General features: G+C 40.1%; 1 protein-coding gene across 2 annotated transcripts in view; it reads right to left on the bottom strand.

Annotated features, from left to right (window-relative positions):
- The window catches only part of Zswim6 (zinc finger SWIM-type containing 6), a 184340-nt gene that overhangs the window by 60644 nt on the left and 99153 nt on the right, over positions 1-24543 (bottom strand). Inside the window, exons 1-2 of one of the 2 annotated variants that reach the window (XM_042261575.2) lie at positions 12488-12826; positions 7973-8329 (exon numbers count right to left, since the gene is read on the bottom strand). In XM_042261575.2, the coding sequence (XP_042117509.1) occupies positions 7973-8329; positions 12488-12647 (517 nt within the window). In that variant the 5' untranslated portion in view covers positions 12648-12826. Of the gene's footprint in view, positions 1-7972; positions 8330-12487; positions 12827-24543 lie in introns of those variants that run through there. The other variant, XM_076551928.1, reaches the window with a different exon arrangement.

Raw genomic sequence — 24543 nt, 5'->3', positions numbered from 1 at the left:
GTCTCTCCTCGATCGTTTCCCCCTCTGACCATTACTCATCTTTTATTATCATTTAATTTTCTTCAGTCTTCAGGGGTATATTCATGTATCTTTTATGAGTAAAAAAAGCAATAAAGCATGTAACCATTTTCCAACACCCATTAAACAGGCAGCATAAAAACACTGCACAGTAGCCACTAAGTCACTGTCCATTATTTATCTGATAAAATGTACTAACAATCACTTGGCACACAAATATCTATGCAAAGTTCTCAGAAGGGTTTGTTTTTGCAAATCAAACTCTTCAGCCATATTAGAAAGAGCTCTACTATCTTGCAAGCTCTAGCAATAGTCTGCTCTGTTTATTTCAAATGATGCCTTAAAATGCTGGTTTGTGAGCTGGGTATTGTGGCATATGCCTATAGTCCCAGAAATCTAGGAGGCAAGATTGTTTAAAAACAATCAAACAGCAAAAAACAATGGACAAACAAAAGCAAAATCTACAAATATTTTCCTCCATTATTTACTACTGACCCTACAAGTCTACAGATGCAGGTCAAGGGCACACTACAGTGAAGGAGATAACAGAATCTAGTACTGTGCGCTCTCTTACCTTTCCCTCATCTTGTGAAATAGGAAACTGAGGCCTAAGAAGATGACTTGCCCCAGTAACTAAGCTTGAAGACACAGAGACCAGAGGCTACATTCTAACTCAGATCAGTTAGACTTTGAAGATGGAACTCTTATTAAGTACTGAACTGGCTACAGGGGGAGGCAGGAGAGAGCCACTTGTGGGCAACAAGAGCCATCTGCTCATCTAACCAACGTGGGAGACTGGGGGGTCAACTAAAGGAGAAAGAACAGAGGAGACCCCACAAACGAGGGCTAAGGGTGTCAGAGATGGCTGCCAATCTGGGTGAAAGGGGACACGATGAAAGCTACTGAACTCAAGTACCTAGCCTATCTCTGCATTATATCCAAAAAATTCCTCATGTGCTAGGTATTTTTTGTAATTCCTCCAACTTAAGAGACATTAAGCGTCAAGAATACTACTTTTGCTAAAGTGAAATGTGGAGACTCTGTGTGAAAGACATACTGTAACATACATATAATCAGAGTCCACCAATACTTTTAAAGATATATTTAATTCATGATGCAAACATCAAATTTTGGTTATAACTGTGGGTAAAATATAATTTTTAGAGGGAGATTGTGTAGAAATTATAAAATCCAAAATGCATACACCATTAATACTAGCATTTATACTACTGGAAATCTATTACTTAAAAAAGTAAAGTTAAAATACAAAAATAAAGCTCACCTAATGGTGGTCCTAAGAACAATACACACACAGGGAAAACAGGAGAGCACCTCCTGTAGGTCACTCCTGAGGTTAGTGGTAAGATGTCCCCAAACCAGAGACCACCCCACAACATTTGCAACACTGAAACTAAAGCCAGACAGTTATACCTATTTAGCCCCTTCCCCCCCCCCCCTAAAAAAGCAAACTACAAATGCAGTTTTTAACTGGTTCATTTTCTTTTAAAACTCCATTTCGGGTTGTATGTGCATATGTGTATATCATACAGAGCATAGACAATGTTGTGTGTGTGGGGTGCTATGGTGGGACATCGGTGCGGGGAGCTGGGAACCAATGAGGATTTGTTTTTTTATCTTCACGTACTTCTGTACTACCGTATTTTTCCCCCCAAAGTTCATTCTTGAGAGTTTTCTTTACCCACATTACCGCCTTGTCCAGTAGGGTAGTTAGACCAACGTTCTCTTCCACACAGTGTATTTAATTCTCAATTAAACTGACCACCAGTGGATCACACTTTGATTGTGCCAAGTGTCAACATTCGAGTGCTTCACAATACAGACAGGCTGGTAATAATCATGTATCTCCCTAGGACACTTGCAAAGGCTGGTTGCTAAAGCAAGTCCAATTATACTGAGCACAAGGCCTGTGTCAGACGACTCAACTGTCACTCACCAGTGGATCTGAAACACGTTTACATATTCCTACAGAATAAATCACCAAGTTCCCACAAAGAATGAGATAGAATTTTTAAAGAGATTCTTTTACTTTAATCCCAGCACCCAGGAGGCAGGGGCAGGTGGATCTCTATGCATTCCAGGCCAGCCTGGTCTACAGAGTGAGTTCCAGGACAGCCAGAGCTACACAGAGACTCTGTCTCATAAAACAAAAATGAGATTGTTTTTAAAAATATGCTTACTATGTGTGGTTCTCAGTCAGTCTACCAATATACATAGGTCATAATATGAGTCTCCATGTTTACAGCCAATGAAAAGGGAACTTTTGTGTAGGCTTGTTTGGTAATAATTGGGAGGCTTATATAGACAGATGACTCAAATGAGTCAGACAGTATCTGAAGGCTAAATTAAGGAGGACAGATAAGATTTACAGTCTTGGTTTTGTAAAAAAGAAACCATGATCAGAATACTGTATGAAGAAAATCTATTTTCAATAATAATAAAATTATTTTTTAAAAAGAAATGCAATAATAATAAAAGGTACATCTGGGAAAATCAACAGGACAAGTGACTTCCCTAGTGGTAAGGTGTGTGGATCCTAGTTGTCTTTTCTGTTTCTACAGGTATGCCAGAGTCGAATAGGTTATTAGACATCAAGTCAACCCCTATCTGACACATCAGTAAATCCCTCACTGACTGGGTCCATGTATGGGCACTGACCTACCTAGAGAATTGGCCCAGGGGTCTGGGTTTGAAGGGATCACTAAAAGACCTCCTTTTCACTCACGGTCTAGATCAACACCAGCTTCCTGTAACCCGTTCCTTTGCAGTAGTTTGCCTACAAGGAAGTCAGCAAACAGAAGACACAGCAGAGAAGGGGGAGGAAATGGGTGTCATAGACTACCCCAACTCTCCCTTCCAACACCCGTTCTTTATTTACTGTGCGGGAGGGGCTTGTGGGTGTGCAAGTGCCATGACATGCGTGCTGGAGGTCAGGACCGCCCATCCACGCAGGTTCCAGGGATTAAACCCAGGTAGTCAGGCTTGGGAGCAAGCACCTTTGCCCGCTGAGCCATCTTGCCAGCCCTTTGCTCTCTTCTCAAACTATGGTATGAGTTTCCCAATGAGATAAGGATGAATATCTTTTTACTATTACCATATGTATCCGTATCATCTTTTTTTTCTAAAGCTGTAATAGAAGATGACAAGCATTTTAAGAACAAGAGAAAATGTGTTCCAACCAGTCAGTTCAGGTAATACATAGCAAAGACAATACTGAGCTCTAGGCCTCCAGTTGTCAATTCAACATCTGCCCCTATGCCTCCATTTGCCAATTTAGGATGCCGACTCCTTTGGGGCTGGGCTTTGAGACTGAGTCTTGCTATACATCTAGACCAGGCGGGCCTCAAAGTTATAGTTCTATTTCTGCCTCCGTAGGAAACTGAAACTATAGCACACACCATCACACCTAGCTAGCACACCTCCTTGAATAGAAAACAAAGTCAGAAAAGCACCACTTAACATAACTGGGGTGGAGTTAGTGCTCAGAAATCAGTAAATCTATCGGTAAGTACTTAGCAAAGACGTTAGCTTCTTTTCTAAAGAAGAGTATCAAAGATAGAAAGTTCTATTAGGATATAAAGACAAAAGCAAAAAGTTTGTTAAAAATACAACTACAATTTCCTTGGTAAGATATTAAGTATCTTACAGCCACTTTGAGAAAATAATAATTAATTTTATCATACGGTCATATAGGAAACTACATGAAAACACAATGAAATAAAACCTGACAAGGACTACCATCCTGACCAAGTTTGTAGTCACATTGCCCTCCTCATGTCTGTGAATGAATGAGTCACCATGCACACACTACTGTGTAAGGAATATGAATGAAACAAAATGTTTAATGGCTCAGATAAAAGCAAAATATTTCAAAGCAGTAAGAAAAAGCAAGAAATAGAATTTTAAGAAGCATCAAGTAAATTCACAAGGAACAGAGAAAAACTATAATCAACATTTTTGTTAATTTTAAGTTGAATTATACTTTTCTTTCAAAAAGGACACAGATAATCTAAATCATGTCATCATAAAACTGACTAGAATAATTTAGTCTATATCCTATATTGGCCCTATTTATCTCCTAGTTAAAAGTGGTACTTCTTCTTAGATAAAAATTATATCACCGTAATATTTATGTTCAAGACATTTTTCTCAAATGAAAAATTTAAGCACAAAATCATACAAGAAAGTACTGTTTTGAAAACAGATTTAATTTGAAAAAAGAATGTTTTATGTACAGATGTTTGAAAGCAGGTGAGACCACGTGGTCAAATAATTTTTAATCCCACCCTGTACTAAGTCATTAATCTAACAGAGAACAATTTCCCATGTCGTCATGCAGCAGTGTGTCTGGCCTGCTCCCACCTCTCTTCAGCACTGTCACACTTCACACGAGAGTGGAAGGCAGCAGACTGCTTGTGTCAATGACCTATTTCTAGGCCCAAACCCACTCAGGTCCCCTGCTCTCAAGAGCTCTTCTCATACACAAGTTCTCTGAAAATCAGATTCCAAGCGAACCTGCACTGTTCTTCCCAGTTCATTTAAACACTGCTATTCCAAATCTCAGACATTCTCAAAATGCCGTGTGAACAAATGTTCCTGCAAACAATCATAGTTTATAATATTTCATCCAGAACACAATTTCAACATGGTAATGAATTAAAAAAAATCTCTAGAATAAGAAACCTAGGGAGCTGTTAATTTTCAAAGCAAGATAAATGCATTGTATATGTAATTATTGATGGGACCTTTGCCTAAACTGAAACTCAGAGAACAAACTTTTAATGGGTTATTTGAACTAAGGAAAAAGGAAACAGATAAAAGAACTATATCCTATTTGTCAATGTCCACTGAAGACTTCAATAAGGAGCCCTAAGTCAGTGCTTCTCAACCTTCCTAATGCTGCAACCCTTTAGTTCCCTTCCTCAATGTTGTGGTGATCCCCAGCTATAAAAGTATTTCATTGCTACTTCATAACTGTAGTTTTGCTACTGTTATGAATCAAAATGTAAATATGTGATATGCAGGTTCTCTGATAGGCAACCCCTGTGAAAGGGCTGTTCAATCCAAAGGGGTCATGACCCACAGGTTGAGAGCCACTGCCCTAAACGGACGACTCTTGGCTGGTCTGAATTTTTACAAGACAGCAAGGGGTGAGTAAGAGACTCATCCTACAGGGCAGAAGCCTATTTGAGAAGCTCTTGAATGCAGGTACTTTCTGTGGGTCAGAGAAGGTACTTCAGCAGCACAGTTGTTCAGACTCCTGCTGTTTAACAGTGCCAGCCTCCTCCAGGTAAACTGCTGCCCACACCTCATGACAGCCACTTAAACAAAGCAGAGCCTGACATGGGGAGCGCCAGAAGAGACCTGACTCTTCGAATTTGCCGCTGACATAAAAACCACATCGCACAGTACCGGGAAACTTCTAAAAGAATGTTCATAGCAGCTCTATTGTCAACAAGGCCCAGCAACAGTGGAATGGATAAATAAACAGTGGCATTCCCACACCCAGAATACGCCAAAGCAATGTGAGGCCAACTGGTAATCACCAGCCACTTATGGTTACAGACTTTCAGGTGACTGGTGTGACTGGGTGTGTTGTAAGCACGAAACAGACACCAAATTTCAGACTTCACATGAAAAATTATAAATTTCCCCATGATTATGGGAAGAAATATCCTGCCAACCTACACACACATATACATGCACACACACACTTTTTACAGCATCACAGACACACACAAAAACCATTTTGAACTATGGGTATTGCTTTTGACAACTCATCATTATAGTATAAAATTAATTCATTAAGAGGAATATACAGAATTTTACTTACAAATACTAAATAGGTAATTACAAATATTAAAAATCTGAAAATAAGTATGATAGTGATCTAAAACATACAAACATTATTTTTGTGGAAGCAGTATTTATTAATATAAATCAGAAAATGGCATTAATATTATTTTTGCCTTTTATTTTTTACATTGTGTCTACTAGGGCCACACTGCATTTCTATTAGACAGGGAAACATCCAAGAAATGACAACAAATAAATTCCAGGCACATGAAACAACATGGGTAAATTCTACTATTAAGACTTGAAGTGAGCCGTATAGGAACCATACTGTATGATATATATAGTTTAAAAACAGATCAAGCTAACCCTGTAATTAATGATGTAAAAATGTCACTACCACTAAGGAACTGATTCCAACACAAATCAGAGGAGCCTGAAGGGGACGGCATGGACCCCTCCCTCACAAGTGCTTAGAACGGCCTGCTGCTTGGCCTGGCCTACATGCTGGCCTGCTGCACTTGTTAACTCTTTTGTGACTTCATTACAGAGTGCCATCTCACAGCTTTGCAATGACCTAATATGGCTTTCCTTAAACATTTCTATTTGTGCTATGGTGTTGAAAAAACTCACAAAACTAAAAGATTAAGGTTGAATGACTTGTCCTATAACTCAAAATAATATAACTAAATACATTTTTTTTCTTTTTTTTTGGGGGGGGGGGCGGTTTCGAGACAAGGTTTCTCTGTGTAGCTTTGCGCCTTTCCAGGGACTCACTTGGTAGTCCAGGCTGGCCTCGAACTCATAGAGATCCGCCTGCCTCTGCCTCCCAAGTGCTGGGATTAAAGGTGTGCGCCACCACCACCCGGCAACTAAATACATTTTAGTAACATCAGAACTCTCTGCTGCTTAGCCAAGATTGTGATACCTCAATGCATTTATTTTTATTATTTATTTATTATTTTAAAAAAAGGCGTTCTCTGTGTAGCTCTGGCTGTCCTGAAATAATCTCTGTAGACCAGGCTGGCTTCCAGCTCACAGAGACCCGGGCACCTCTGCCTTCTGGGTGCTGGGATTAAAGGTGTGCACCACCATGCCCATCCCCTCAATGTATTTTTAACTGCTTACGAAATTACTTCCACATGTTTTAGAAGCACAAACAACCTGTGCTGAGGCCAGAAGTTAAAGCCTTAGGTGGTACCACCTAAGGTGAGATACACCAGGTTTGATTGTGAGCCAGGGTCTCTCACTGACATGAAATTTGAGAAGTAGACTAGGTAGGTTGGATGGCAAGCCCCAAGGATTTTCCTGTGTTTGCCTCCCCAATGTGCCAGATTACATGTGTGCCATTATGCCTGGCTTTTTAAACACGGACACTGAAAATGTAACTCAGCCTTCTTGCTTGCAAGGTAAGCACTTTTATTTAATAAATGAGCCATCTCCCCAATCTATTATTGTTTACATTTTAATAGTACAATATACGGAAAAAATGTTGGTGGATATTTCTGAACGGTTCCATATATTCTTTAGGGTTAATTTCAAAGAAAAACTGATTTTATTAAAGCTAACACATATCATAAACTCTAAAGTTGTAATGGTTTTCTAAAGTTTATTTTCTTTTATGAGGTACCAGATAAGAAATTCCTGGGCTGGAAAGTAAATTTTAAAGTGAAATATACACATATTCATGTGCTAAAAAGTACAAATTAATTGACAAGCATTTTGTATAACTAATATCTAGTATTAAATGAAATGTTACTAAACTAAGAATCAATTTTTTAACAAAGGAGATTTTTCTGATCACAAAAAGCTTGCTACTTCAAATGTGGTATAGTATCCATGTAATCCCAGGGCAGGTGGGAAGCAGAGGCAGGAGGCTGAGGAGGGACAAATTTGATTTCAAGGCCAGCCTGAGCCACATCTAACAAGACCCCATTATCTGTCTAGCTCTCCCCAAAAGGGGCTTGCTTTCTAGCATGAAATCTTTTAAAAGAAATGATGTAGGATATAAAGCTAAGCTAACCTCTCTCTATCAAAGAGCATTACTGATGACTTATTTCTCATACTTAATTCATTTTATGCATAATTGAACTGATAAATGAAAAATAATCCAGAGAAAATGGACATCATCTGTCATACTCACCGTGAACTTGGTTGATTTCTGAATTCTGGGAAAGGATTTCATCTGCTAGCTTTTGAGCAGTTGGCAAGACTTCTGTGTGGTGCACTGTAATCAAATACTGGACAAACTTCTGCAGCTGGTCTCTGTTCATCTGGAAGAGAGTCTCTGAAATGGGAAGATGTAGTTTGACCTGATCGGGCTTGCGGATGCGGTATAAAGACAGTGCCACAACATGGGCACAGTAAAATATGTCCTTGTTTCCACAGCTGCAGGTCACTGAGGTAATCTTGCAACGATCAAAGCTGATGGCCACATTGCAAATGGTTTCTGGCTCCGATTGTACTGCAGGCTCTGTCACTGTACCACTCAAGTGGAAACCTAGGTGACAAGAAAGGCAAAGTTCAGCGTCTGCACTCAGGTGCTAAGGCAGGTCCTAAATCTTGCAAACAGGTGGCTCTGGACAGCAGAGCCGGGAAAGGAACAGGTGGAAACAGTCAAGCCAGTAATAAGCACCAGCTTCTCTACCAGGGATGAAAAGACAAATGATAATCAACAGCACTGAAGTGCTCTGAACAGCAAAATTGAAACACTGACTGCAGCACACCTTGATCGTGGTGATCACTCCTGCAGCACGCAGTCACTCCACAGCATCGTTCCTGTACTCGTGCGTGGGACACACGACCAAGATCTACATCAGTGGGACACTAGTGGTCTTCCGTCTTGTACGTGTACATTTTAAAGTGTAAGTCACCTGCCTTATTCAGTTTTTTTCTCATCCAAACTGACCCCTCCCTTCACATTTATTCCAGTCTGCCACAAAGCTACCAGTCAACACTGTAAAGGTAGGGAGGTCCCTTTCACTAACTTTGACCAGAGAAACTTCTTAATAATCTTTTCTGTATATACACATATATGTGTATATGTGTATGTATGTGTGTATATTTATATATACATATTATATATATAATATATATATATGTATATATACACCCCCACATTGTATCTATCAACGGCAGCTACAAGGAGAGCTGTAAAACCTACAGCTGTTCATGCATAACACATTCTGAATAACTTGCACAGAGGAAGGCTTAGGTATAACGTTAAATACATACATAACTCCCTCCACAGTACAGTATCACCAATAAGAAAAGGGCATTAGAGGCAATGCACCTTTAATTCAGAACCAGACAGAAATCTTACAAGTCCCACCATCAATGGCCAGTTGGACACTGCTTATAATGATCCAGAAAAGCAATGCTCACCCCACTGAGGAAGCCATTTGCCCTTGGAGAGTTCTAGGTAAGCCAACTGAAAATGCCTCCCACAACCACTGTGTAGAATTGTGGCCTACCTGTCCAGTGAACAAACCTGTATGTTTTCCCTGAATGCATTCCTAAATTCAGCTACCCTGAAGTTTTGGGGGTGGGGCTGGGTAGAGGCAGGGGATAAACATCTATTCAGCCAGCCACCCATCCCCAAAGACACACTCATTTGGTGAGGGATAAACCTGAAGCCAACAAAGAGATCCCTTTGGGAACATCCAGGGCTCAAATTTACCTCATGATTTCAAATGCCTGACAGAAACTTGAGTGCTACCTAAATATGGAGCCTCAGCATTCCTGGCCTTCTGCGATCTATGCTAAAAACTGTTTTTTAAACTGGTGACTGAGTTTCCCTTTACAAGCTACATGAAAACTGGATTAAGTGATGCACGCGGCCTGAGAGGGACTGGCAGACAACATCAAGAATTCACTTGACACCAGGACCTCACTCACTGTGGCCTCTGAGTTACCTAGACCACTGCTCCAAAGAAAAGAGAACTACAGTGAGGTAGTTTCATCTTGACAAGATAAATGTGTTGTAATGATTCTTTTTATCAAATAAATCAATTTATAAAGGGTGTTCCATAAACACAAACTATTGTTTCATAATACGAAAATTGGAAAACTGGCATATAATAGATATTTGGGTTTTCTCCCCTACAAATATAATCCATTTAAAAATAGACATTCTATTTTCCTTTATCACTTTGATCATGTGGTCTCTGAACGGGGATACAATTAGGGAATGGATATGTATAAAATAGTCTTTTGATTCCTATGTTTTTACCCATTAAAAGAAGTTAATACATAAAGAAAACACCTTAGAAAATATCAAAAATGAAAAAACTAAGAGCGACTTTGCCTTAGTACATACCAGATGCACTATATGTAATTATAAAAAATACATGGGATAGGCAAAGATAAGACCAAAAATGTCTGACTCAGAAGAAAGGCCCCAACCATATTCTATACATTAGTTCAAGGAAAACTGTTTCCATATGTCACATATTTGCATGTACGAAAGCCAGATACCAAAGCATGTAAAGTTGTAAATTGGTATTTATAAGATGAACATCTTCCCACTCAACACAATCACCCTCTCCTTGCCCAGCACTCGAAAGACTTTGTCCCTCCATAAAAATTATATCGGAGAACTCTAAACATAGACAAAGCCCATAACTGAGGACTCAAAAGAGCAACACTGGGTAGTAAACTGTCTACAATACAGGCTGGAAGGGTAGCACATTCCTTGCATGTTCCAGGCCCTGAGATCAATCCTCAGAAACATGTATGAGGCATACACAGACACACACACAAAATCACCACCATCATCATAATCAAGAGTCAACGAAACAATAGGTGCTCTAAACAACACTAATCTAATTATCATTAAAGAAAAAAATCTTAAGACAACTGATGAAGCCCCCAAAGAGCTAGTGCAAAAATGGTATTTATTAATGTAACTTATATAGTACAAGTCAGAAAGGGTGAAGTTTTTGAATTGATATAGTACTATTAAAATGGAGGGGGTATTCCATATATTATCCAATTGCTATAATAAACATTGATTATTCTTCTATTCAGATTTTTGAATCAAACTGTAAAATATTTAACCTCCAAAACAACAATCCCAAAGACATGAGGTCACAAAATACAAAATATGTCACAAAACTTCATTAATCTGAGCTCATCAAAGATTAAGGTATTTCATAATTGTTCTTTTTTAAATTCTAACACCATCTTTCAAGTGCCCCAATTTCTTAAAAAATTTCAGCCTTCTCTGATGGAAATATTTCCAAAGTCTAACAGTCCACTGCTGGCTGTCTTATGCCCTGCCACCCTACCCAGCTGAGCGTGGATGAACAGGGAGGCATTCCCTGGACTAAATGCAGGCAGCAGCTTTGAAAACCAAGCTATTCTTTCTGCTTTGTCCATTCGACTACCTTGACCGCTCTTCATGTGGCTCATCTCTGTCAGGGAAAGCACCGCTGTGAGCTCAGCTGTACCTCTAATTGGATAGTGCAGCAGTTATTTAACACACGAAGTATGATTTGATTTGGGGGCAATTTTCCTTTGCCTTCAGGTAAGGATTATGAAGTGAGAGGCTTTACCTCAAATATAGAAAAATCACATAATGATATGTAAAAGGCAGCTCTGGACAACTTTCTAAGACTATGGGGTACTGAGTTTGTATGAAGAAATTTCACTAGGCTGACTTCAGGATTCTATAATGGTATTTCAGCCTCTTCACCTTGAGCAACTGTTGAAGTTCCACTAATAGTCTGTGTATCCTAAATCATGTCAATGCACATGGAAGAGGAGCGGAGACTGTGTCCCTCCACCATACCAAGAGGGAGGGGGAGATGTCCTGCCTCACGGGAGACTCCATCTCCCCACCGTGCTTATCCTTAGGTGCTGAGCAAACAGAGACAAGACAACTTCCTAAGAATGGATTTTGTCTGTCTGGAGCTCTGATAAGCATGATGATTATCTGTTTTAAGACAAGAATTGAGCACAGAAAAGAGGCCAATCCTTTACTATCTGGTAACATTTTCAAGTAAGTAAAACTGAAGAAATTACTATAAGCCTTCTTCTAAAATATGTTTAGGCCTGCGTGGTGGCACATGCCTTTAATCCCAGCAATCCACTCAGGAGACAGAGGCAGGCAGGTATTTGTAATTTCAAATTACAGACTGGTTTACACAGTGAGTTCCAGGCCACAGTGAGACTGTCTCAAAAACAAAGAGACGAAGTTCATTTGAGAGCTCCAGGTAAAATGGAAGGCTACAAACTGAGTAATCCGGTCAAGGAGAAGGCAGTGTGAGCATAGCTCTATTCAAAGGGACAGAGAAGGGCTTCAGAAAGTCACAAAGGTGGTGGTACAATGGCTGGGAAGTGGGGAGGAAAGACCGAAGACAGACAGACACAAAACACACACACAAACCAACCAACCAGGAGTCCCAGGCGAGTAGGGATCAGTTGGGTGGCTCTGCGCACGCAGGAGGGAAAGGAGACCTTATCTGAAGGGCAAACCACACAGCAGTAGAGATGAGACTGGCGGGCCTAGTGTAGGACAAAGCCACGGGTCACATGAGCCTCAAATTCAGCTGCATCGTGTCTTGTGAGACAGTGATTCCTCCAGTCATAGCGGAGTCCTCTTTTGTCTTTGTAGATGACTAAGAGGGCAGTGGGCACTAGTCTAAAAAGAACTTACTGTTTAAAACTGAGCTACGCTGAAGACCTAATGACAGGCAACAATCACAAGTCATGGAGCCTGACTTTAATCCGCCACAGTCACAGAGTGAGGCACAGCCCTGTGAGGTCATGGTGGTAAGCAAGGCGGCTGGACTGTGACAAGCCAAAAATGCAGGCATCAGGGGCCTGGTGCAGACAGAGATGTGTACAGGGACAGAAAGGTACACCCTCAATGGCAGGGAGCCAAGCCTATGAACTCAGAGTAACTGTGGGGAGCCTGCGGGCTGGGAGAAGTGGGCAGCCTGAGGTCAGGGTTAGACCAGCCTCTGGAGGTGGTGTCTATCCTTCAGTACTCTAGAATCTCAGAACTCCCGATTTGGTAGAATACTTGACGTCACAGCTGCTTCACTGGGGGGGGGCGGGGGGGGGTAAACCAATATGCAGGTGGGTCTTTGTCCCTACAGAATTCGGTGCTGCCATTGCTTTCCAAGCTCATAAAGCACTTGGGAAACACCTTAGCCAGAACATTAGTGCTAGAAATGAAAAAAATTCTTTGAATTAAATAGAAAATGCAATGGAAAGCATCACCAAGAGACTACAACAAGCAGACCAAAGGAGATCAGGGAGGAAGAACAGATTGACAAAATAACTACATTCAAACAGCAATAAAGGAAAAGAAAATCGAACTAGCATAGCCACATTGGGAGGGTAAGGGAACAAACCCAGTCCACACCTGAAAAAGCCAAGTGCAACAGCAAGACCTTTGACAAGCAAAGAAAGCCAATAATGTGGAGACAGCTCTGGCAGTCAGCAGGTGTGTCCTACACTTTCCCTTCACCAGCATAAAGCAAGAGAAAGACAAGAGCCCCTCAGGTCCAGACTCCCCCTTCATGCTGCACACAACTACCACATGACCCCCCTCATGCTGCATGCACCTGCATCTCTGATTTTCAAGGGAAGAAACCACTCTAGCATTTTTTTACTACTTTTAATAATATTTTCACTTCACTACTGTACTTCAAACATACAACCTTTCTAGAGGATTTTGTTCATACTTTTATTACCCTCCAATCGTTCATCTAATTTTGTATGTGTGCTGTTTTCCAGCACTGAAATCTTTACTCTTCTTCCCCTATTCCTTCTCTTTTGCCCACTTTGTTTCCTCCTGGTTTTCTTTCCAATAGAAATTTTACTCCATCTGAAGGTCTCACAATACCGGACTTCAAATCATACTACTGAGTCAAGGAACAAAAACTGTATGGTACTAGAAAAGACACGTAGACAAATGGAATAGAAAATCTAGAAATAAACCCACATAGCCAGAGCCATCTGATTTGGGGTAAGTGCCAAAAATATATAGCAGGAAAAAAAAAAAAAAGGCAGCCTCTTAAACAAATGGTACTTGGCAAACTAGATACTCACAAGAAAAAGAAATGAAACTATTTCCATTTTTCTTACCCTGCACAAAAAGCAATTAACACAAAATGGATCAAAGGCTTTTGTGGGGAGTGGATGAAGTCTTGAGTGATTCTGCATTACTGACATGAATACCATCATGTCAAGGACCTCAATATCTATCTCATAAGAATGGGACAGCAAAGTCTTCCCTGGGTCAGGTTCAAAGGGCAAGCCTTCTTCTAGTCCAAGTAAAAAAGATTGACCTTTACCTAAACCACTGATGGAAACAGTATCAACCACAGTTTCCCCTCCACACGAGTGCAACCTGCAACTGCTTCCCTATAGAGACCTCCTACCGATACTAAAAGGCACCTTCTAATTTGTTGTACATAATAAACGTCTTCAGCCACATACAATAAACTCACTTCCCGTGTGGCAGTATATAATCAATAAATGCACCCAGCCCATCCAGTCTCAGCTTTTCTGTACATGTCTCTGTGCCTATCCTGTCTTTATTCTCTCTTCACTTTATACACATCCTCCGGTCAAGTCCAAAGTCATGCAAGTCAAGGCTGTCCTTAATTGTAACACCTAAAACTTTGAAATTACTCAAGGAAAATGCTTCAAGATATAGGCACAGACAAAAAATCTAAGGACAAGCCCCAGCAGCTGGCCAGCAGGTAAGAGTCCTGCGGGCAGACCACTCCACACCGCTGCCACCCACTGGATTCTGAAACCTACAAGACCTACTCTGCTACCCAAACCCACCAAACCCATCATCCTCCCCTGGCCAAATTGGAAGAAGAACAACCTCCCTGTGAACAGCCCTTTCCAGCAAACATCAGCAGACCACAGATTCTCTATAGGCACAAGCGCCACCCACATGAGTTGGAAGAACAGGCACAGACAAAACCTACACCAGTTGAAAGAACAGATTCCATAGGTACAAGTAAAGCCCACATCAGACAGAAGAATTGGACAATATACTGGATCTAGGCACCCAAGCCCCCGCAAACCTCAGCTGAGACAACCCTACTCAACCTGAAAAACAGCCAATCACCAGAACCCTTGACCATTCAGGCCAAAAGACAATAAAGGAAATAGACAATAAAGGAACAAAAGACCCATCCAACAAAGACATCAAAAGAATCAACACCTGTACCTATAATTATCCCAACCCCAGATGGGTAAACAGCAGTGTAAAAATACGTTCAACAACATAAAGAGCAATATGGCTCCACCAGAACCTATTGGTTCTGCAACAGCAAGACCTGAACATCCCAACGCAGATAAAACAGAAGAAAATGACCTTAAAAATAACTTTATGAAGATGTTAAGAGGCCCTTAAAGAGGAAATGAAAAATTCCCTTAAAGAAATCGAGGAAAAGACAAAAAAAAATTGGAAGAAATCAAAAAAATTCCTTAAAGAAAGCCAAGAAAAAACAATCAAATGGGTGAAGGAAACAGTTCAAAACTTGAAAATTGAAATACAGAGACAATAAAGAAAACACAAACAGAGGGAATTGTGGAAATAGAAAATCTGGGTGGGTAAATGAACAGGAACTACAGATGCAAGCATAACCAACAGAATACAAGAGATGAAAGAGAGAATCTCTGGTGTTGAAGATACAACCGAGGAAATAGATTCATCAGTCAAGAGAAAATGTTAAATACAACAAAGTCTTAACACAAAACATCCAGGAAATCTGGGATACCATGAAAAGACCAAACCTAAGAATAATAGGGATAGAAGAATAATTCCAGCTCAAAGGCACAGAAAATATATTTAACAAAATCATAGAAGAAAATGTTCCCAACCTAAATAAGGACATGCCTATGAAGATACAAGAAGTTTACAGAACAGCAAATAGACTGGACCAAAAAGAAGTCCCCTCACCACATAATAATCAAAAACACTAAACATACAGAATAAAGAGAAAAAATTAAGAGCTGTAAAGGGGAAAAGGCCAAGTAACATATAAAGGCAGACCTTTCAGAATTAAACCTGATTTCTCAATGGAGACTGAAGCCAGAAGGTCCTGGACAAATGTTTTGGAGACCACAGATGCCAGCTCAGACTACTATACTCAGAAAAGCTTTCAATCACCACAGAAAGGTAAAACAAGATATTCCATGACATGTGGGAGCCCACAAAGATTTTCTAGTGAGATCTGAGCTTGCCTTACACATCAGGGCTGCATTAGGGGATGGCTTGACCATGTGCATGGTCACTAGGTGCCTGGGATGGTCTGCACTTGGCGGTGCTGGCGGGGGGCGGGGTACTTTTGCTCTACCCCTTGGCATTCCTTTTAAAAGCCCTTTAGTAGAGACAGAAGGGGCCGGTGGAATAGGATCCAGGCCATCCTGAGGCTATCCTGTGTTTCTAACTGTCTCTGTCTTCTATACTTCTATCTACATACTTCTCACTTCTCCCTCCTCAAGAGTACTCTGGGAGGAAAAGAGGGAGCTGGTCTCCCTCAATGACAAAACCAAATTTAAACAATACCTATCCACAAATCCAGCCCTAGAGAAAGTACTAGAAGGAGAAAAACCAACCCAAGGAAGTTAGCTGCACCCACAAAAACACATGCAATAAATAATCTCATGCCAGAAAATCCCAAAGAAGGGAAACACACACACTATCGCCGCCACCACCAAAACCAAAAAATAACAGGAATTAACAGACACTGGTCATTAATATTCCATAATATCAATGGACCCAATTCACCTAAACAAAGACACAGGCTAACAAAATGGAAATGAAAACAAGATCATCGCATCCTTCTGCTGCATCCAAGAAACACACCTCAACTTCAAAGACAGACATTACCACAGAGTAAAGGGCTGGGAAAAGATTTTCTAATCAAATGAACCTAAGAAGCAAGCTGGTGTAGCTATCCTAATATCTAACAAAATAGACTTCAAACTAAAATTAATCAAAAGAGATAGAGAAGGACATTTCATATTCATCACAGGAAAAATTCATCAAGATGAAGTCTCAATTCTGAACATCTATGCCCCAAATACCAGGGCAACCACATTCGTAAAAGAAGCATTACTAAAGCTTAAATCACACATCAAACCCCACATATTAATAGTGAGAGACTTCAACACCCCACTCTCACCAATGAACAGGTCTGTCAGACAGAAATTTAACAGAGAAATAAGGGAATTAACAGATGTTATATACCTCAAATGGACTTAACAGACATCTATAGAACATTTCACCCAAACACAAAAGAATGTTAAGAAGAAAGGTCATAGCACTAAGAGCCTACATATAGAATTTGGAGACATTTCACACTAGAGACTTAACAGGACACCTGAAAGCTCTAGAACAAAAAGAAGAAAACTCACCCAGAAGAAGTAGATGACAGGAAATAATTAGAGGACCAAAATCAATAAAATACAAACAAAATGAACAATACAAAGAATCAATAAAACAAAGAGTTGGTTCTTTCAGAAAATCAACAAGACACACAAACCATTATCCAAACTAACCCAAAGGCAGAGAAAGAGCATCCAAATTAACAAAAATCAGAAATGAAAAGGGGGACATAATAATAGACACTGAGGAAATCCAGAGAATCATCAGGTCATACTTCAAAAAACCTAAATTGGAAAATCTAAAAGAAATGGACAATTTTCTGGATAGGTACCACATACCAAAAATAAATTACGACCAGATAAATAACTTAAATAGACCTATAACCCCACAAAATAGAAGCAGTCATTAAAAGACTCCCAATTGGGGGGGGGGGAGGGGTAAGCCAGATGGTTTCAGCACAGAATTCTACCAGAATTTCAAAGAAGAGATAATACCAATACTCCTCAAATGGTTCCACACAATAGAAACAGAAGGAACATTGCCAAACTCATTTTATGAAGCTACAGTAAACCCTGATACCAAAACACACAAAGATACAACTGAAAAAGAGAATTACAGACCAATCTCTCTCATGAACATTGATGTAAAAATACTCAATAAAATACTGGCAAACCAAATCCAAGAACACGTCAAAAAAAAAAAAAATCATACACCATGATCAAGTAGGCCTCATCCCAGAGATTCAGGGGGTGGTTCAACATACAAAAATCTGTCAATGCAATCCAGCATATAAACAAACAAAGAGAGAAAAAAAACACATGATCATCTCATTAGATGCTGAAAAAGCCTTTGACAAAATCCAACACCCCCCTTCATTATAAAGGTCTTGAAGAGACAAGGGATACAAGGAACATTCCTAAATGTAATAAAAGCAAAATACAGCAAGCTGACAGCCAACATCAAATTAAATGGAGTGAAACTCAAAGCGATTCCACTAAAACCAGGAACAAGACAAGGCTGTCCACTCTATATCTATTCAACATAGTACTCGAACTTCTAGCTAGGGCAACAGTCAACAAAAAAAGATCAAGGGGATACAAACTGGAAAGGAAGAAGTCAAACTTTCTCTATTTGCAGATGATATGATAGTATACATAAGTGATAAACACCTTCAGTAATGTGGCAGAATACAAGATTAATTAAAAAAAATAAAATCAGTAGCCCTCCTATATACAAATGATAAATGGGCTGAGAAAAAAATCAGAGAAGTAACACCCTTTACAAAAGCCACAAGTAATATAAAATATCTTGCGGTAACTCTAACCAAACAAGTGAAAGACTTGTATGACAATAACTTTAATTCTTTGAAGAAATAAATTGAAGAAGATATCAAAAAATGGAAAGATCTCCCATGCTCTTGGACAGGTACCATTAACATTGTAAAAATGGAAATCTTACTAAAAGCAATTCAATGCAATCCCCATCAAAATCCCAACACAATTCTTCACAGACCTTGAAAGAATAATACTCAACTTCATATGAAAAAACAAAACACCCAGGATAGCTAAAACAATCCTGTATGATACAGGAACATCCAGAAGCATCACCACCTCTAACTTCAAGCTCTACTATGGAGAGCTACAGTAATAAAAATGGCTTGGTATTGGCATAAAAACAGACATGTAGACCAATCAAAGACCCTGACATAAATCCACACACCTATGAACATTTGATTTTTAGCAAGGAAGCCAAAACTATACAATGGAAAAAAAGAAAGCATCTTCAACAAATGGTGCTGGCATAACTGGATGTCAGCATGTAGAAGAATGCAAATAGAGTCATATCTATTGCTATACACAAAACTCAAGTCCAAGTGGATCAAAGACCTCAACATGAATCCAGTTACACTGATCCTGATAGAACAGAAAGTTGGAAGGAGCCTCAAAGGTATTGGCACAGGAGACCATTACCTGAATATAAAACACCAGTAGCACAGACACTGAGATCAACAATTAATAAATGGGACCTTCTGAAACTGAAAAGCTTCTGTAAGCCAAAGGACACGCTCAGTAAGATAAAACAGCAGCCTACAGAATGGGAAAAGATCTTCACCAACTCTACATCTGACAGAGGGCTGGTCTCCAAAATATATAAAGAACTCAAGAAACTAGACATCAAAATACCAAATAATCCAATTTTAAAAATGGGGTACAAAGCTAAACAGAGAATTCTCAACAGAAGAATCTCATATGGCTGAAAGACATTTGTTTAAGGAATTGCTCAACATCCTTAGTCACCAGGGAAATGCAAATCAAATAGACTCTGAGATACCATCTTACACCTGTCAGAATGGCTAAGATCAAAAATACTGATGGCAGCCTAAGTTGGAGAGGGTGTGGAATAAGGGGAACACTCCTCCACTGTTGGTGGGAGTGCAAACTTGTACAGCCACTTTGGAAATCAGTATGGAGGTTTCTCAGAAAATTGGGAATCAAACTACCTCAAGATCCCAGGATATCACTCTTGGGTATATACCTAAAGGATGCTCAATCATACCACAACAACACTTGTTCAACTATGTTCATAGAAGTATTATTTGTAATAGTTAGAACCTGGAAACAATCTAGATGCCCCTCAACTGAAGAATGGATAAAGAAAATGTGGTACATTTACACAATGGAGTATTACTCAGCAGTTAAAAACAATGACATCATGAGGTTTTGCAGGCAAATGTATGGAACTAGAAAAAAATCATCCTAAGTAAGGTAACCCAGACCCAGAAAGACAAACGCAGTATGTACTCACTAATAAGTGGATAGTAGATGTAAAGCAAAGCATAACTAGGCTACAACTCACAGCTCTAGAGAAACTAGGTAACAAGGAGGACCCTAAGAGAGATGCATGGATTGCCCTTGGAAGGGCAATAGTTGAGATCTCCTAGGTAAACTGGGGACCGGGGGTGGGTGGTAGAGGTGAGGGTATGGGGGATGGGAATATGAGGAACTGGGATGGTCAAGTTGGGGGAGAGATGAAGAGGGAGAGCAACAAGAGATATCTCAACAGAGGGGGCCATTATGGGGTTAGGGAGAAACCTGGTGGCAGGGAAACTCCCAGAAATCTACAAAAAAAGAAAAAAAATCTAAAAAAAATCTAAGACTCCTAGCAATAGTAGAGAGGGTGCCTGAACTGGCCTTCTCCTGTACTTAGATTGATGACTACCCTAATTGTCATCATTGAACCTTCATCTAGTAACTAGTGAAAGCAGATGAAGAGATCCACAGTCAAGTAGTGGGCTGAGTGAGCTCTAGGAATCCAGTTGAAGAAAGAAAGGAGGGATTACATAAGCAAGGGGGGGGAGGGTATCAAGTTCATAGCAGGGAAATCCACAGAGACAGCTGACCCGAGCTCATGGGAGTTTATGGACTCTAGACCAACAGCTAGGGAGTCTGCATGAGACTGACCCTAGGCCCTCTGCACGTGGGTGACAGTTACGCAGCCTGGTCTGTTGGTTGGGCCCCTAGTAGAGGGACAATGACCTATCCCTGATGCATGCATGAGCTAGTTCTTTGGAACCTATTCCCTATGGTGGGATGCTTCACTCCGCCTTGATGCAGGAGGGAGGAGGGGGAAAGCTTGGCACTGCCTCAACTTGATGTGCCATGCTTTGTTGACACCCACGGGAAGCCTTCCTCTTCATGAGGAGTTGATGGGCGGGGGCAGGATGAGACTGTGGTTGGTATGTAAAATAACTGAAAAGAAATTTAATAAAAATAAGAACTCTAATGACAAGAAATAACCCCAAGGACTAACAGATGGGGTTATACAAAACTAAAAGGCTTCTGCAGAGGAAAGGAAGTAACCACTAGCAAGAACATTTACAGAACAGCTAGAATAGCTAGAATATTTACGGAGCCACAAAAACTAAACAAGAAAAATACAATCAATAAGTGGACTAATGAACTGAAATGACAATTCTCAAAAAAAAAAATGGTAGTAAACTGAAAATGTGTGTTCAGCACTCTCAACCATCAGAAAACAGGATTAAAACTGCTGTGAATATCCATCTCACCCCAGTCAGAATTGCTGTTATCAAGAAAACACAAGACAACAAATGCTGGCAAAGATGTGGGATAAAAATAACCTTTATGGTGCAGCCACTACAGAAGACAGCACAGAGGTGCTTCAAACAACAACAACAAAAGGAACTACCATGAGCCACCTGGCCAGACCACTTCAGGGGTTATGCTCAAAGTCAATAGAGCACAATAGACACTTGTACACCCATGTTTATTTCTGGAATATTCACAATAGAAATAAAAAACAGAAATGAACTCAAGTCCATCAATAGGTGAATGGCTAAAGAAAACATGGTATACATACAGAATGGAATTTTATTCGGACATAAAAACCAACCAACACACAAATGAAATCATGGCATTTGCGGGAAAATGGATGGATGGAACTAGAGATCACTGTTAAGGGAGGTTCAGAAACAAACCATTTTTTAGTTTGTACACAGAATCTAGTGTGCATGTGTTAGCACGCGTAAGCAATATTAAGGGAGGAAAATGGGGGCAGTGACAACACTTGAAGATATTTGATATAAAAGTAGAGGGGAGCCTTCTTTTGGGGACAGATGGAGGCCAGCAAGCGAGGGGTGGGAGGAAGGCTATAGGTAAATGGTTAAGAACTTAAGTATGATGATATACATGCATGGAAAAAAAAACCTTTAAAAACATTTGTGTGACTCTACAAGATATAATCTACTAGGAGGTTATTCACGAAGAACAAGACTCACAGAGTAAACTGTTTTCATATCACAGCATCCTATGTTCTTGGCCTCCGGGAACAGGAGAACTGTGTAAGGCAGTACAGCACCAAGCAGGCCTTGGAACAGACCTTGGCCCCACTCAGGCATGCTTCTTAGACACTGTGTGCCTTGAACGCATTATTCAGCCTTTTTGAGTTCTCACTGTATTTGTGCGAGTACGTGGCTAGAAACATGCTGCAAGGCTGTTTGGGGGATTAAAATGAAATAACACGTGTAAAGCACCTGGCACATAGTAAAGTGCTCATTAAATTTTATTTCTCTTTCCTTCCCTTCCCAGCTGGGGAAACAGAGGGGCGTAGACACATTCTCTTCATCCATAACACTTTCTTTTTCTAAGCTACTGGAATTTGGGAGGAGGAGGTTATTCTCACACGGTGGCTTGGAAAATAAAGAGAAGTCAGAAAGCTTTCTGAGGCAAGAGACTGGGAAACATTAAAAGAATCATTCTTCCTTGAACAAAACTGAAACACTTAAGTCACTTGTATCTCTGCTCAACCCAGCTCTTCCCCCATTTCCCTACTTAACACTATGTTAATTTCATTTGTAGAGAAACTAAAAAAAAATATTATGGAGAGCATTTTTAAATGAACTATAAGTTTGTAAATACTGTAATGCAGTGAGTTTCAAAATGTGATACTAACCTCCCCCCAGAATCCTCAAGTGCCTCTCAGAGCACCGACAATAATGAAATCTTTTATAATTATACCCAGACACTGGTGACCTTTTACACCATCTCTCCTCAGTGCGTATTTAGTTTCAAGAGGCTGACATGATGTGGGCTACCGTAGTAACTAACAGAGACAGATAAATAAAAGAGCTGGATTTTCCTAAGGGCAAACATTAAAGAGATTTGCACAAACAGAGATAATGTCACTCATTTTGGTAAACTATTCTTATTGGGAGTTACAGTTTTGTTTGGTTTTTTAAAGGAAGATTTTATTTCTATTAACATATACTTACTACTATTACTGAATAAACATGTATTTCCATTTTTTATAGGATTTCACTTGAAACAGTGTCTTAGTTTGCGTTTCTATTGCTGGGATAAAACACTAAGACCACAAACAACTTGAGGAAAGGGTTTATTTCATCCTACAACTGCCAGCTCACACTCCATCACTGAGGGAAGTCAGGGTGGAAATCAAGGCAGGAGCCTGGAGGCAGGAACTGAAGCAGAGGCCATGGAGGAACACTTGCCTACTGGCTTGCTCCCAAGGCTTGCTCAGTTTGTTTTCTTCTACACAGTATGACCACTGGCCCAGGGGTAGAACTACCCATGGTGGGCAGGACCTTCCCTCATCAACTGATTCAAGGAAATGCCCCACATGGTTGCCTATAGGCCAATCTTATGGAGGTTTTTTTCTCAGTTCAAGTCCCCTCTTCTCAGATGACCCAGCATCTATCAAGTTGACAAAACAAACAGAACACAAAGTAAGTGCCAAAAGTTCTAATCCCCATCAACAAAAGCCTTCAGGAATTTTCCATTAGAGACCCAAAGGTTCATTATAACACTTTGAAGAAACAGTTTAACTGAACTTTGCACGACATCATTTGCATTTTGATTATTTTTTCCAGACTTATTTTCATTTACGTGTATGTATCTGCCTAAGTGTGAACCTTGTCTGTCAGCAGGTGATCACGGAGCCAGAGAGAGCATCAGATCACCTACAGCTGGAGTTGCAGCAGTTGCGTGAGCAACCAGATATGGATGCCCCTGGAACTGAACTCGGATCCTCTGGAAGAGCAGCAAATACGCTCTCAATTACTGAGCCATCTCTCCAGCCCCTGCAATTGGATCTTAGAATGACAGACCAACAGCTAATATACTCAGTAGACAAACAGCAAAGAGGCAGATTTCTCATACATGAACACATTCAAATCATCTATATTAAGTCTCAGCAAAGATGAAGTTTTCTGAAGAGAAAACTTTAATTCTTCACTGACCATAAAAACAGCTTTTCTTGAAAGAGATTGTTCTCATGTGTGAGGGTTAAGTGTTAAGTTTCAAAAGAGACAAAGACCTATGATATCATGGAAGGACAGCTGTTTTAGAACACAACAGTAAGTTATAAAGGTTGGCCCTTTTGCACATCTTGGTATATGTGCCCAGCTAACTGAAAAATGGCTATGCACCCAAAGCATTAGAAAATTTCTAAGCCAGAATCAACTGGCAGACATGAAATAAACACCCAGGCCTGGAACCATTCCTTTCATGGCACATTCTTTTCAGAAAATATGCGCCCTGTGCATGAAGTGCTCAAGTAACATACTCTTTGTTAGAGAATTTAACAGAGGCAGTGGTGTAGTACTTACACAAATACATCTTTCACCCCGTTCCTAAATAAAAAGAACCCCTGGGGAAATTAAAAGCAGGAAGCAAGGCAATGCAATGTTATGGCTGAAAGGGTGGCCTGGGTTGAGAGAGGGGTTTTTTTTTTCTGTCTTCTTAAAAGCTAACTCTAAGAATGCAGAAGTGTTAGCACATAACGCTCTCGTAATAGTGTATCTGGTTTGTTAC

Source organism: Peromyscus maniculatus, chromosome 15 (genome assembly GCF_049852395.1).
Source record: "Peromyscus maniculatus bairdii isolate BWxNUB_F1_BW_parent chromosome 15, HU_Pman_BW_mat_3.1, whole genome shotgun sequence".
Classification (NCBI taxonomy): domain Eukaryota; kingdom Metazoa; phylum Chordata; class Mammalia; order Rodentia; family Cricetidae; genus Peromyscus; species Peromyscus maniculatus.
The sequence above is the reverse complement of the archived record's forward strand: the minus strand, read 5'-3'. Positions and strand labels throughout refer to the sequence as shown.